At 40.2% G+C, this 14,049-nt stretch overlaps 1 protein-coding gene and 1 non-coding gene across 8 annotated transcripts in view; both read left to right on the top strand.

The window, feature by feature from the left end:
- The first annotated feature begins 8,549 nt into the window (after positions 1 to 8,549).
- pdgfd (platelet derived growth factor d) overlaps positions 8,550 to 14,049 on the top strand; it is a 51,646-nt gene continuing 46,146 nt past the window's right edge. For 4 of the 7 annotated variants that reach the window (XR_011244540.1, XR_011244539.1, XM_020094847.2 and 1 more), the window contains exon 1: positions 8,916 to 9,405. Coding sequence is in view for 5 of the 7 variants with exons in the window: in XM_020094847.2 (XP_019950406.1) it covers positions 9,288 to 9,405 (118 nt within the window). In the remaining 2 variants the exon portion in view is untranslated. Of the gene's footprint in view, positions 8,647 to 8,900; positions 9,406 to 14,049 lie in introns of those variants that run through there. The other 3 variants (XM_020094846.2, XM_020094848.2, XM_020094849.2) reach the window with 3 other exon arrangements.
- On the top strand, positions 10,342 to 10,415 carry trnat-agu (transfer RNA threonine (anticodon AGU)). The gene has a single exon. It is a non-coding gene; the product is annotated as a tRNA-Thr (tRNA).

Here is a 14,049-nt window from a genome sequence, read left to right as displayed (position 1 = left end):
AAATGGCGACACACTATTCCTGGAAAATATGAAATAAAACTGGATGTGGAAAGAAAAGGCTGATTTAGTGTTTGGTTTTGCCAAATATTATAACTCACTGTGCTGCTTTCAAAACATTGTTAGTATGTTTTCCACCATCTCTGCTGTTATAGAAATAATTTAATATATTGTTAGGCCTTAAATGTTGATTTAAGGCACTTCTCCAAACACTACAGGCTGATATATGTACAAACCACTGAAGCATCCAGCTGCTGCACTCGGCCTCCAACTCTGAATTCACTCCTAAATTATTCATTTTGTTGTCAAAATGTTGCCTGCTTCCTTAAATCATTTTCGTTTTCTTTATCATCATGTTAAAAATAAAAAAGTCTTTAACCTCCTGGTTCATGTGTAAAACAACCATCCCGTCTCTTTGCCACAGTGAGACCATTCATTAGTCAGCATGCTGTTCATAAACCCAATTACACCAGCACCTGTGAGCGCTGCCTGCCCCTCATGCTGCTAACGCCAACTCTACCACCTTCTCCACCACCACCACCTGATGCCCACAGATTAGAAGTAATGATGGCCCTGCTGTGTGCCGCTGTCCATAAACAACAATATGGCCAAAAAAAAGTCCAAACAAGGTACGCACTATATTCATCGTCTCTTTATTATCGGGTTCTTAACTTAACTGAACAAAATTTGGTTTAAATCATAGACTGAATATAAAGATAGATGATGTGACAGCTCCCCAAAGTGAAGCCAGAGCATCTCGATAGCCATATAGTCATAACCCTGCCTTCTCCATGTTAATGGATGAAGATGTACCAACCTAAACATCAGAGTACACATGAAGTTTGGTTTTATTTAGTTATTTGGTTTTATAAAAACGAGGTTAAACATCATGATTGACAGCTGCTAATCATTCATGATTAGTCAAGCATACTGACATGACCTTGTTGTTACCGTTGCTCCATCCCCCGATTGCTACAGCACAAACTGATGACAGTGTTCGTATCCAGGATATTTTAGCTTCATTTGTGGATAGTTGGAGGAAGTAGAGACGCTTCGTCTTACACAGACTTCGATTATAAATGACATTTGGCTGCCATCTGTTAAAAGAAACCCCAGATTCACTAATGGCTACTCCCCAACAATGTTAAAATAATATATTGACACTATTATCCTTGCCTGCTTGTTCCTTTAAGTGTTGACAGTAAGTGGACCAAACAAATTCAGATGTTTAGATGCTTTGTTAGTTTTTACTCAGTGACCTGTTTTTTACAAACCACATAAACAGCTTGGATGATAACACCACCTTGGTTTTATGCAGGAAAATCAAGAAGAAGGTGAAGTTTGAAAAAAAAAAAGTCCAATTACAATATAATGGATTTATGTTTATAAAATAAACAGAAGCCTGAGACAGCATTTAGGCCAAACTAAATGAGTGGAAAAACAGCTTTTAAATGTATCAATGAATCGTATTTAGATCCTGATGGTGTGTGTGTGTGATCCTACTGTGACTGCGCATTATTTGACTATTTAATGCTCAGACACTAAATAAAGTGTTTTATATTCTTGTAATGGCCGTAAAGGATTAAATTTCACATTTTATGACTCTGCTGTGTGCTTGATAATAAGGAGCTAAGGCAATTAAGTCTTATCAGCTCTGTTGGGGAGCGCTGCAGCGTTGTGTATGCTACGTATTTTGTTTGTTCGTGTATATTGTGTGTGTGTGTACATGAGAGGAAGAGAGAGAGAGAGAGAGAGAGAGAGAGAGAGAGAGAGAGAGAGAGAGAGCACAGCATGATCAGCTGTGATGAAGGATGAGCGTACATCTATTTAATTGATGCACAACATCTGTGTATGTATTCCTGTCAATGCTGGTGTGTGTGTGTGTGCACGTGTGTCTCTCCTTATATGTCGAGTGGATATTTTTAGTACATATGCTCATTAATGTCTACAAGGCCTGTTATTGCTTCATGTGCATTGCTGTTGTTGTCAGTATTCATGTTGCAGAGTCTGTGATTGTTGTGTGTGTATGTGTGTGTTGTCTGAGTCTATGTAGCTATGACATATCTATTCATGTTATGAGACTTACAATACGTGCACATGTGTGTTTGTAAGTAGACATGAGAACTGTGTCAGTGGAGCACAGAGAATCAGAGAGAGACAGATAAGCTTGTGAAAATAATCCTCCCTTTGCCTCATGTATCAAGCCATCTTAATACACCGACGTAAAAGACACGCACAAAGCACTCACATTCACAGAGACCAACACACACAGAAACTCATATCTCTGCCAAGGTCGAGCAACTCTTCACATCATTGTCTGGTTCTTACTGTAGAAATATAAAAGAGAAAAGGAAGGGGTCTAACTTGTTAATTTCATATTTAAAGAAAGTAATCCCGCGAATCGATACGAGTAACTGTGGTAAACTGGTACAATTCACAATCGTGAAAAATGCAAAAATCTATCACTGAAAAACATTTTTCTACAAAAAGCTTCTGAATACTCTGAGGTTGCCATGTCAATATGTATATATGTATATGTATAGAGTTTTGGTCACATGACAGAGAAAGGTCAAAGTTTATCCCTCAACATTTCCTGAAAATACACATTACAATAGTTTACAATATGTAAGTGCTTGTATTTGAGGGCATGCATCAACCCACACATGCTCTCTGTGTACGCACAAGCTCAACATCTGGCCATGTTTTGACTAAATACAGTACTTAACTAAATATGGACAGTGGAAAAATGGTTTACGAAGATCATAATACTTGTTTCCACTTTAAAATTGTGTCCACAAGAGAGTCCATACAACTCATTTAACTACGATCTCCATTTTGCTGAAGATCAATGGGTTTTGGGTGAACTTTTAACTAATTAGATGTCCACAAACCCAATGGAAGTTTGATTTGTTGATGAAGTTTTAAAACATTTGAGGTTTAACTTTCAGGTTTTATTTTAGAGTCAGACAACACCACATTACACAAGTTTTGATAAAATGAAAGCTGATTTATCTGTGTGTGTGTGTAATGTGTGACTGTAGTCGTGAATATGCATAACTGATGGTCGCAAGGTCACTTCTCTGAGTACAGGATGCCATAACTCAGCCTTGTGTTAAACTAGCTCTAATTACTGAACACGGCTGAATGGAGCATGCCAGAACACACACACACTCACACACATTCTGCCACACACCTCCACATACATACGTACATTCTCCACACTCAACCCTCCATCCTCCATACAATGCAAGCACAGCCTCTAACATACACTGCATGCCTCAATGTTCATCCTGTGACACACACACACCCACACACACGCTCATGGGTAGGGACACACACATTTTGAGCTCATTAAGAGATTCCCAGAGGGCAGCCAAGAACAGCAGACTACTGTGGGAACCTGGAGGAGTCCGTCACTCTGTCCTGATCAGACACATTGAAGACATCCAGGAAATAGAGGAAGGCATTGCTTTATTTTATTATCTAAGATTGTATGGTAATAAATAAATGCCTGAGTGATATACAGTAGATCAGTCAAAGCTAGCTCCACATTTAGTCCAGATTTATTATTATGTTATTTTAGCCCCCAAACATCCATTCACTGTAACTTGCTGTCATACACAGACAAGAGTACAGTCAAAATCAAAAAAGCATTAAGGAAATTTAGTGGAAAAATGGCCAGTTTCAGGAAAGTTAGCTCAATAGCTCAATTGGGAGCTGAAACAGCTTGAAGAGTATAAAGAAATACTCCACACCAAAGTGTGTGAATTTACTATCAAAGAGTGATTCACCCCCTGCAGGCTTAAAAGTGGCTGTTAAAACTCTTTCTTCCTTCAAAGAGAAGAGCTGATGCTATGATCAGCTTGGATCTTTGTCACTTCGGTTCTGCAACAGTAACGAGTATTTACGGCAGAAAATAATGATCAAAACAACAACTGTCCACCTGCCTGCACAATGTGCTACTAACACAGTACAGACACATTAAGTGCATCTGAATCACATGCACAATACTGATGCCTCCTTTCAATGTCAACCAAAGGTGTATCCATTTCTATGGCAGCCACCGAGATCTCCGATGCTGAAACTCCTCCCCTCTGGTATTTTTCTAACTGGAATTTGCCACCACCTATGCTGAAAAAAATGCGGTGGATTTCAGACGTATGCGCTCTGGAAGTTAGCATAAATACTAATTAGCCAAGTTGATATTGCTCCAGGTATTTTCTGCACACAGAAAAAAAAATGTCTGCATGCTGAACACTAGGGGGTACAGTCAGTACGGAATTTCTAACACGGACCAAAACTGCGTGGAAACGAGCCGTGATTTTCATCACATACACGGGTAAACATCAAATAAGAGTACAGCTGCTATGAAACTGCAGTACTGTCTGTCCATTTTGAAACTCATTTCAAACCTTAACTGATTGATTTAAATAAAGGTTACTGAAGCTTTTGTGTCATGGCTCCCAGGTTAGCGAGTGCACACATACCACAGCACACACACCCACACTAAAACAATGGTCACGTTTTCCCTCCACCAAAGCTAATCCCCTCTCATCTGACATTAAGCCAAAGAATGGAAGGATGAAGAGGTGCGGAGGGAATGAGACAGGGAGGACAAAAGAAGAAGTAAATGGAGGAAAGAAAAGGAGAAGAAAAGCAACACAAGCTCTTTCCCAAGTTCACCTTTGACTTGAGGCTGTTAAACCTGGTGCCAAACATCTGCAGAGACATTGGTATTTCAAACCAAGATGTTTCTACATTTTAAGAGCAAGATAAAGTTTTATTTTTTCATTTAAAAACAATCCTAAGTTTTAATCACATACAGTGCAGAGGTAATATTTTATAACCTACGCTGAATGTGTGACTCATTTCTCACCAGAAATAAAACCAAGGTTGCAAAATTTATGCAAGCTTCCACGTCCTCATGCTGTGGCCAACACAGGCAGGCATAAATACAAGTTTGAGGGGACAAGCAATAGCAAACACACAAAGTGGACACACTTTCTCCTGGGTCTATTACATTGTTGTCTTCATGAGCACAATAGAGCATCAGACTCAGAGACAGAGAAATGATTCCATGTGGAATAAAATGTATCAAATGTCGACTGACTGACTTCACCATCTGTTTCTCTCAATCACGTCCTAAATCCCTCTTTCTTCCAGATTGTTAAATCCAGATTTGTATTTCATTCACAAAGATGACTCCAACTCTCTATCTTTCTCCTTCTCTGTCTCCCTTCTTCACTTTTCTTTCTTTCTTCTTTTTCACACTCCTTGCCATCTCTCATTTCGCCTAACCAGCCCAAGAAGTCTGTTATTATTATAGTAAGTATGGTAAGTATAAGTATTTTATCACTCACTCACACAGAAACAAATACACGTGCGCACACACTCACTCGCACACAAACACACACATTTATGGAGAGCACCACAACATTTCTGGGAAATCAGCCCAGTGGATCCAAACCAGAAAATCTATTAAAACAACAAGTGTGCGAGTGGGTGTGTGTGTATGAAAGAGAGGAGTGGGTAGCACCTAAGTCTCTGCAATGAGCCTTGTTTATCCAAAGTCTTTGATAACACATTACAGCAATGATATGTAAATTGGCATGACTTTTTGTACAAAAAGAAAACTCAATAGATTATTGGGGACGCACAAGTGTAATCAGTGTCTTCATGCATTCCTTTGTGCAGGAAAAATACATTAAAGGGCCGGTTCACCCGAAATACAAAACAAACAAGCAGAAGAAAACTTATATCCACTGTTGATTATCTTTTTGATATAATCTTTTTAATACACTCCAGATGAAATTCCACTCACCCTACATAGTGTCTCTTTCATTCGAGTGTGGTTGTGTCAAACATTTCAGACGGTTATCTCAAAAGCTGGGCAGATAAAACCAAAAGCATCTCTCTGGATAGATAGCACTGGGGGTAAATGAGAAAATATGTTGTACTGTATACTGCTGACCTTTAACTATTACAATTGCATTCATATCATTGTGATATTTATCAAGCATGTTAAGGACTCCTCCATAACAATCTGCACAAAGCGAGGAAAATGGGCTGTTGTCAAATGAGCAGAGAGCAAGAACACCCTGCAGCCTCATTGGCTTTTAAGCTCTGCCCACAAGTGCCTTCTATAATGAAACCATTCAGTGCCTCGCTCCGTGTAGTTGGATCAGAAACAGATTAAACCCTGAATATAATCAGAATCATAAAAATGGTAACGATCCCTGCAGGGAAATTGTTCAACTTTCAAGAAAGGTAGAAGTAAATAAAATGTAAAAACTAAAATGAATTTCTAATAATGCAAATGAATACACAAGTGAGTGAATTGAGGAGTTTACAAATGCAAATGTGCACAAAGTTATGTGTGAGGTGGAATGATAGTGAAGTGGTTAATTTCTGATAAACTACTTTGAACATTACCATTTTGTCCTATTAGTCGATACTAACAACAATGTGCAAACGTAGCGGAGAGAAAAGTGTAATTTGATAGTGGTTTAACACCAGAGCACTGATGGATAACTTGTACTTGATGGCCGCAGGAAGAATGACCCCCCCGAATGGTGTCAACTGGAGCACTTCTGGAGTTTGTAACCGAAGGTGCTCCTTTCGCTAAGATGAACACTGTATAGAGTGTAGGAGACATTGAAAATAAAGGTCAAGACTTGTGACAACCTCCTCTTCCTCATGACTACATGCACAGGGTCCAGCTCCATCCCCAGAACTGAAGCACTTAACCTTGGTGAGTAGAATTGGTCCTGTGTAGAAAATGATTCTGGTCACCAAACTCCCATGAAACACCTGCAGCACGGTTCCTCAGATTGGCACCGTGGTTCAAAAGAATCCCAATCAGTAGAGCCAAAGGGACACCCCTGTGCTTGTACTCTTGTAACATCTCCCCCTAAAGAAAAGCACAGCAGCAGGACTCCTCAATCTCCAGAAGTCCACTGGTGCTGCAGTCCATAAATTCACATCAGTCCAGAAGACTGTCCACTGCCCTCTGGTTCTCTGACACATCCTCCACATCAATGCATCCAACAACTGCAGAGTCATCAACTGCAGGTCAAACTCCTGTCTTGGGGCGATGCTAACACTAGATTATGTTGAATGTATTGATCTGCCTGTGGGCGGCAATGTCAGTCTGGTAAATCAACCAGTTGCAATATGCAACTTCACCTCTAGATGACACTAAATCTTATACAGTGGCCATGCACACCAGTTCCTTTATATTTAGTAGTTAGCTTCTCCCCCTCGAGGCAAGCCTTCTGCCCCCCGATCCACACACATATTACATATTAAGTTTGCTCGAGACAAATGCCAGATCATTCAGTGTTGCTGCGGACACTTGTGTTGCACTTTATACCGCTCTAAATTAAATCAGCTTCTCCAACCTTTCCTTCTGTTGGGTGACAACACACACACACACACACACACACACACACACACACACACACAGACAGAGAGAGAGAGAAAGGGAAGGGTTGGTATATAGATATAGTAGGAGAAAGATTATAAGTATGTCTGCTACTGGCTCAGCATTAAAATACATTGAACTGCAATAACGCTCTAACTCTGTATAATGAGTTGTGAAGTTGTATTTACAGACTAATGGATGTTTTTACCACTAATATGATTCAGCCTCTTCATGTGTGAAATTATTGTCTATGTTGAGGTGCAGATATTTCTATATTTCCCTGTTATAAACTATTTGGCAAGTTACCGTTTCATTAAAAGCAGATTCAAATGTATCTGTGTGTGAGTGTGTGAGCATGCATGGTGTATGATACATGTGTGCCTGCCAGCAACCTCTAAGTGTTCTTACAAATTCATTCCCCGGGCACATATGCCTTTGAAACTCAGAGGGGGGAAGTCTAATAGCTTATAATTTTAATTAATCTCCACTCCCTATTAATAACCTATATCATTCCCTAAGTGCTTCTATGTTAAAAGGTGCTGCATTACTCATTAGCCAATTGCTGTGCGATGAGACGGGTTTGTGATTAGTCAGCAGAAACCTCAAGTTGGCGATTTCCTCCCATAAAGTCAAAATAATTCCTCGGACATGTATTTCTTTTCACTTTTCAATAACGTCACAAGATTTGTAGTGGATTTCTCAGAACAATTCATGGATCTTGATATAAAGAATGAGACACATTTAGCAGACTCATATTTATGAGTGTGAAAATTTTGGTACAGATCCAAATCTGGATCTAGTGCATTGAAATTTGGTTAAGTAAGGCGACTGTTGGACCTTGGCGGAGGTATGCGCTCTATTGAGTGTCCTTCTACTTAATGGTATGACATGTTCTGTCATCAGAATCCAAATGAACTCATATCAGCTGTTTCCTGAAGTCTGAGAGCAGCGCCTAGCTAATTCAAGAGACTTCCACTCTGTCCTGTGTTTCCTCTCCAACAGCTAGAAAAAGTAAAAATACACTTATTGAAATGACATCACACAGTCACAACACAATCCAAAACAAACAGTATAATGTTGTACCACAGTCACTAATTCCAACTTGAGAAAGACATCGACAGTGACCACAGTCATAGAGAGAAGCAGACAGAAGCAGAGAGAAGCGAGGCGGGCTGCCCACAAGAGATCAGGCCGTGTCCTCGATGAGACATCATGGAAGCTGTGGTGTAAGAATTACACTTTTTGACACAATATGAAAAATATTCATACCTTGAATTTACCATTACCACAATTCTGTATATTTTATTTCCTTAATTACATTAATATTGTCATCCTATTGTTGTTGTTTACATAATTATTGTTCATCTGATTCTTAGACAGACAGTAAGACCGATAGATAGCCTTACGTCTAAAGTCTATTGACCGATCTCTCCTCTCTTGCTTACTGCCAGTCCATATTGCATGGTTTGCACACAAACACACGCACGCACGCACACCACTGACTTGGCACGGTCGGTTCGAAGCGCAGACGCGTCAGACAGACAATAGTTAACAATGCGGGAAATCTCTCGGTGACTGAACAGAATTCTTTCTAAACAGCGATAAGAAGTGAGGCGCCTTCCGTCTGAGCTGTGACCGTGAACACTGCTATATCATCCCCCACCTGCACGGAGTTGTTTCGGAGGCTTCACTGTGAGAGGAAGGCACAGCACGGTGCGCGACAAGCGTCAGGGCGCAGAAGCCAAGTGGGGAGGAGTGCGGAAGCTTCAAGTCACTGAATGGAAAGTTTGCTCTGACACTAACTTTTATTTTTGACTCACTGGGGGGGTGAAGACGACACCAAAGGTTTAAGGAGTCTGTTGTCGCCATGTGCGCACCGCTGTTTCTCCAGATGTGGATGGTTTTGTTGTTAGGGGCTTTAACCGGGGTCGGGAGGGCTCAGGTCTCCACGGTCAAAGTGATAAGAGGCAACATGAGGAGAGACGGTGAGTTGTCTTCATATCCTTATTCTCTCATATTGTGCACAATGTCTCTGTAAAACTTAAACATGAAATTGAGTGACTTTATTGTGGGAGTGTAATTTGATTCAGATTCTTTTTTAACTAAAGTCGTGTTATAACTGTAGAACCAATAGACCATCTGTGAAGGAAGATAAAGCAAGATTCCCCCCATAAATACATCATTTGATTAGTTTTGTCATCATGATATTTGATCTAAAACTGATTTGAGAGGATCAATTTTGCATTTGAATTATATGTGAATATAATAAATGATACTCTTCTTGCACAACTCACGTTGTTGTGGTAGCTGCTGGTGTTGCTTCAAATAGACACCCATTGTTTGTCAGCATGCTTTGTGGTAGTAAATGACCTGTTGTCCCACTGTTAATGCAGTAATAGAGTGAAGGAGACATGTAAAATGATGTGAGGTGGGCCCAGAGGAAGCTGAATGCACTTTTTCCACATCATGAGAAATGAATAGGGAGGGGGGGGGGGGCTTCACCGGTGCAAGCTGCAGTCGTCAGGTCGTCTATCTAACTTCCTGCAGGTGCGGAGTGCTTACTTTTCACTTGGCCATGAGGCTGGTGTCACAGTGCTAATGTACCTTTGATAACACACACACACACACACACATACAAACACACACAGCTGCAGGGTTGCTTTTGGCATGAAAATACCACTGTATTAGGTTCTAAACTGGAAGACTGCCCCTGAGGCCTGTTTCACCTCACACACGATAACATGAAGGTCAAGACAAGTCGCAAACGTTCCATTGGCCTTTGTCCCCTCATCAAATACCTTTTTTTAATCACTGTGTTGAGCTTTTCATGAGGAATTTCTTTACCAATCACCTGGACCACAGTTGCCATACATTTACGGAGCACAGGCTTCAACAAAATCCAGATTCTTCTATGGTCACCAGGCGCTGTGGCTTAGTTGGTTAAAGCGCCTGTCTAGTAAACAGGAGATCCTGGGTTCAAATCCCAGCAGTGCCTTTTCATTTATGTCCCCTGGGATCAGTCAATTATCCATCTGTTGACCATCAGAAGCAAAGCACTGCTGGGTCTTGTCCAATTGTATGTGAATATGATCGACATAAACAATGACAGATACGGCTGTTGTGAGAGAGGAGAGACCGAAGCCACAAGTGAATTGTATTTAGATCTAGTAGTGGTAACCGAACAGAGAAAATGTTATGTAGCTGCCATTGTTGTTATTGTTTCTTATGTAATTGTAAAAATCTCCATTTAGTGACTTAAAAAACTGTTAGCAGTTGGAAAAACAGGAAATATGTTGCAAAATATCTGCGTAATAAATGTTAACAGGGTGTTAAGTTTGACTGATTTTTCAACATTTACAATGCAGTGACTTATCTTCTCATTCATTTCAATTAAACCTGCAAAAACTAGTTTTTTTTGTTGCACATACCCCTGAGCAGTCTACACTTGCCCTATGTCAAACTGATAATTTGGGAACTCCCTGTGATGATTTTGGTATTTTTTGTTCTCCACATTTTTCCCTTAAGAGACATGCCTGAAAAACATGCTTCATCTTAGTAGTAACTTGAAGCTGTGGGCTTGACAGATGATGCCGGTGGATTTGTGAAATCGTTGAATTTCCCAATCAGCAGTGTTTAATCAGTCTATCACAAGAGTTCAAGAGGTGATATGAGACAGTCACTCAATCTCTGCTGTCACAGTCATAGAGACACCTGATATTTATGTTCTGATGATAACCAATCAAACTGATTTGATCAAAGTCAATTCTCTTGATCTTCTGATAATGTTAAGTTGCACAAAATCTATGATCCACTGTGATGACTGCTATTAAGACAGACTGATAGTTGGACGGTGCACAGACTTTTAACAGCTCTTTAATCCACTGCACGGTCTTACAGTAACATGCTGTGCCAGAGAAGTTATCTTTAGTTGTGTGTGTGTGTGTGTGTGTGTGTGTGTGTGTGTGTGTGTGTTTATGTGTGTGTCCCTTTGTTTATGTTTATTTACAGTAGGCTTATGAGAATTCAGTTTCAGTGTTTGATTGACTGCTGCTGATTAAATGTGTTTCTATCCAGGGGTAAACCTCAAACTGATAACGTCTGCGGCTTTCATTCGTCCACTTACCATTTTGAACAGAGCTTGTGTATTTCAGTGTGTGTGTGTGTGTGTGAATGTTCTGACAGAATATCTTTGCTCACTTTGAGGAATTCCCCCGAAGGTTTTTTTCCCCTGTGTTTGTTCAGCATTTTTGCTCGTTCTTTTTTGCCATTGAAGTGTGTCTTTGTGGGCATTAAAAGGGGGTGTGGGTGAGGTGTTGGTGGGGGGACGGGGACGGGGGACACAGGGAAACAGAGTGTATTCATAAAAAAGGAAACACAAAGGAACACATGTAAACACGCTGAGCAGTGTACACACTACTTGGCCTTTCTGCTCTTAACAACTTATCGCTCTCTGCTGGAGAGACCAGATGACCCAGATATGATAGAACCTATTACACATACATGTGTATGCAAGAAACATGTGCACATATATGCAGGCAGACAGAAGCACATAGTGTAACCTCAGTTATACTCCTCTATGGACGCGGACAGCTGCGGACACACCACAGATGCAAAGTCCTTGCTATTTATATTTCCCTGTAGCCTGCTTGGACGACGCAAGTAGCATCGTGACCACACAATCTAGCATAGACAACTTGGTGCAGATCCTACAAATTGGAGGGGACAACACGTTCCACACAACAGCCACTGATGATGAAATAAACAAAACCTGAAGGACCCTAACAAAAAGTACATGCGGGATAGCATAGCACTAGCTTCACATTGTTGTGCAGAAACAAGCACAGGCAGAAACACCAACTTTTGCAGATTTTGTAAAAACAGTATTCTTATTGTTTGTAAATAATTTGAGTATTTACTGCTTAAATGAGTCAGACAGTTTTTTGCACTGTCAAGTGTGACTGCCCACTGCTAGAGATTAAGATATGCATGACTGGATATTATCCGTGTAAACACAATTTAAAAGGTGGAGTTTGTAAGTACTTTCTAAAACCCTTATTTATTGGAATCCTCTTTCCATCTGATGGCAGTCAATAAATACACAAACCCGCTCTTTCACTACAAACTTCAAAAGCTGGAATTTAGGAACCATGTCACAGAAAAGTGGGATATTTTTAAAGTGTGGCCTGCGTTTCCAGGTACCAACTGTAGCTTTAATGTATTCTTAGAAATGATATCCTCAGATGTTCCGAAATGATTCCAATTATTATATATTATGTATGTAATATCTAAACCTGACAAGGCTTAACTTGTTAGCAACAAATTTTCTTTCAGCCTACTAGGAATGCTTATAGTACTAAACTAGCTATAATGCAATATTTATGAATTCAAAATCTAAAACAGAAAATCCTGAGATCAGTTCTATTTGAAATTTAAATGGAATTCACATTTGAATTAATATTTTATGACACATCAAGGCAACTGCAAAAGCACATTGATGGATCCAGGCACAGCTGCTCGAAACCACAGTTGTAGAAACACAGACACATACACAGACTGAGATGGGGGCGCACACAATTTGTGTATATGAGAAAAAGTTTGAACTAAAAATTGAGATGTTGCTTGTAAAGAATGTCTACACACAGTCAGTGCCATAGTTAACCTTTTAAACAAGCAGACTACCAGGGTCCACAATTTTTTGTGGAATGCAAGTGTTATTTAGTCAAAGCGCAACTCTGCAAAAAAAGAGAATATGACTTTTATTCCTGGCAGTGACAGAAACACAGTATGTTTCATAAAGGCTTCTGGCAGATCTTTCTCATTCCTCCTCTTCTTTCTACCAATAGTTCTTCTCTTATCAGTTGCCTTCCTCTCTCCGTGCCATCTTATCAGTCACCACATATCACTCCATCTCCCCAGATCCTCCTCTTTCAATCTCTCCCATTCTCATTTCAGTCTTTATCTTCCCATCACCCACACACACACGCACGCACACAGGCACACACACACACACACCTGTTTCAGCTCTTTTTAATTTAAAATCTATTTCACTCTGTTGGCTGTTGGATCTGTAACGTTGCGAACAATGTCACAAACACACTCACACAGAACGAAGAAACTTGTGCAAGGAAAATACTGTACTGTTTGTTTATATCTTAACAATCATTTTAAATGCGCTTATAAAACACAATCACGCTATGAAAAGGGCACAGATTCAGAAACAAACAAACCAGGTTACGCCTTAAAACTCTCTCTCTCTCTCTCTCTCCCTCTCACACACACACACACACACACACACACACACACACACACACACACACACACACACCACAGGTTCAGCTGTTTAACAATTGAGTGGCTGACCTTACAAAAGCGTGTGAGCTCTCATACTCTGGAGTGTGATGTCATGGGGTCCTTGACTGTGTCTGAGAACTCAACGTGGCCTGGTCGCTGATAACATGCACATACAGAATATGCAGCCAGTCACTAAATCAGATTCCTTACATGCTCGAGCATCTTAACATGAGGTATGCAGCCAGCCTCCTGTTTTCCAAGTAGAGAAGCATATTTGACCAAACAATCCCACCTCAGAAGTCAATTTCTTAGCTATTCTGGAGATTTTAATATTATCA

The sequence above is a fragment of the Paralichthys olivaceus genome, chromosome 11 (genome assembly GCF_024713975.1).
Source record: "Paralichthys olivaceus isolate ysfri-2021 chromosome 11, ASM2471397v2, whole genome shotgun sequence".
NCBI classification, from domain to species: Eukaryota; Metazoa; Chordata; class Actinopteri; order Pleuronectiformes; family Paralichthyidae; genus Paralichthys; species Paralichthys olivaceus.
Note: the sequence above shows the minus strand (reverse complement) of the source record. Positions and strands in the feature narration are given on the sequence as shown.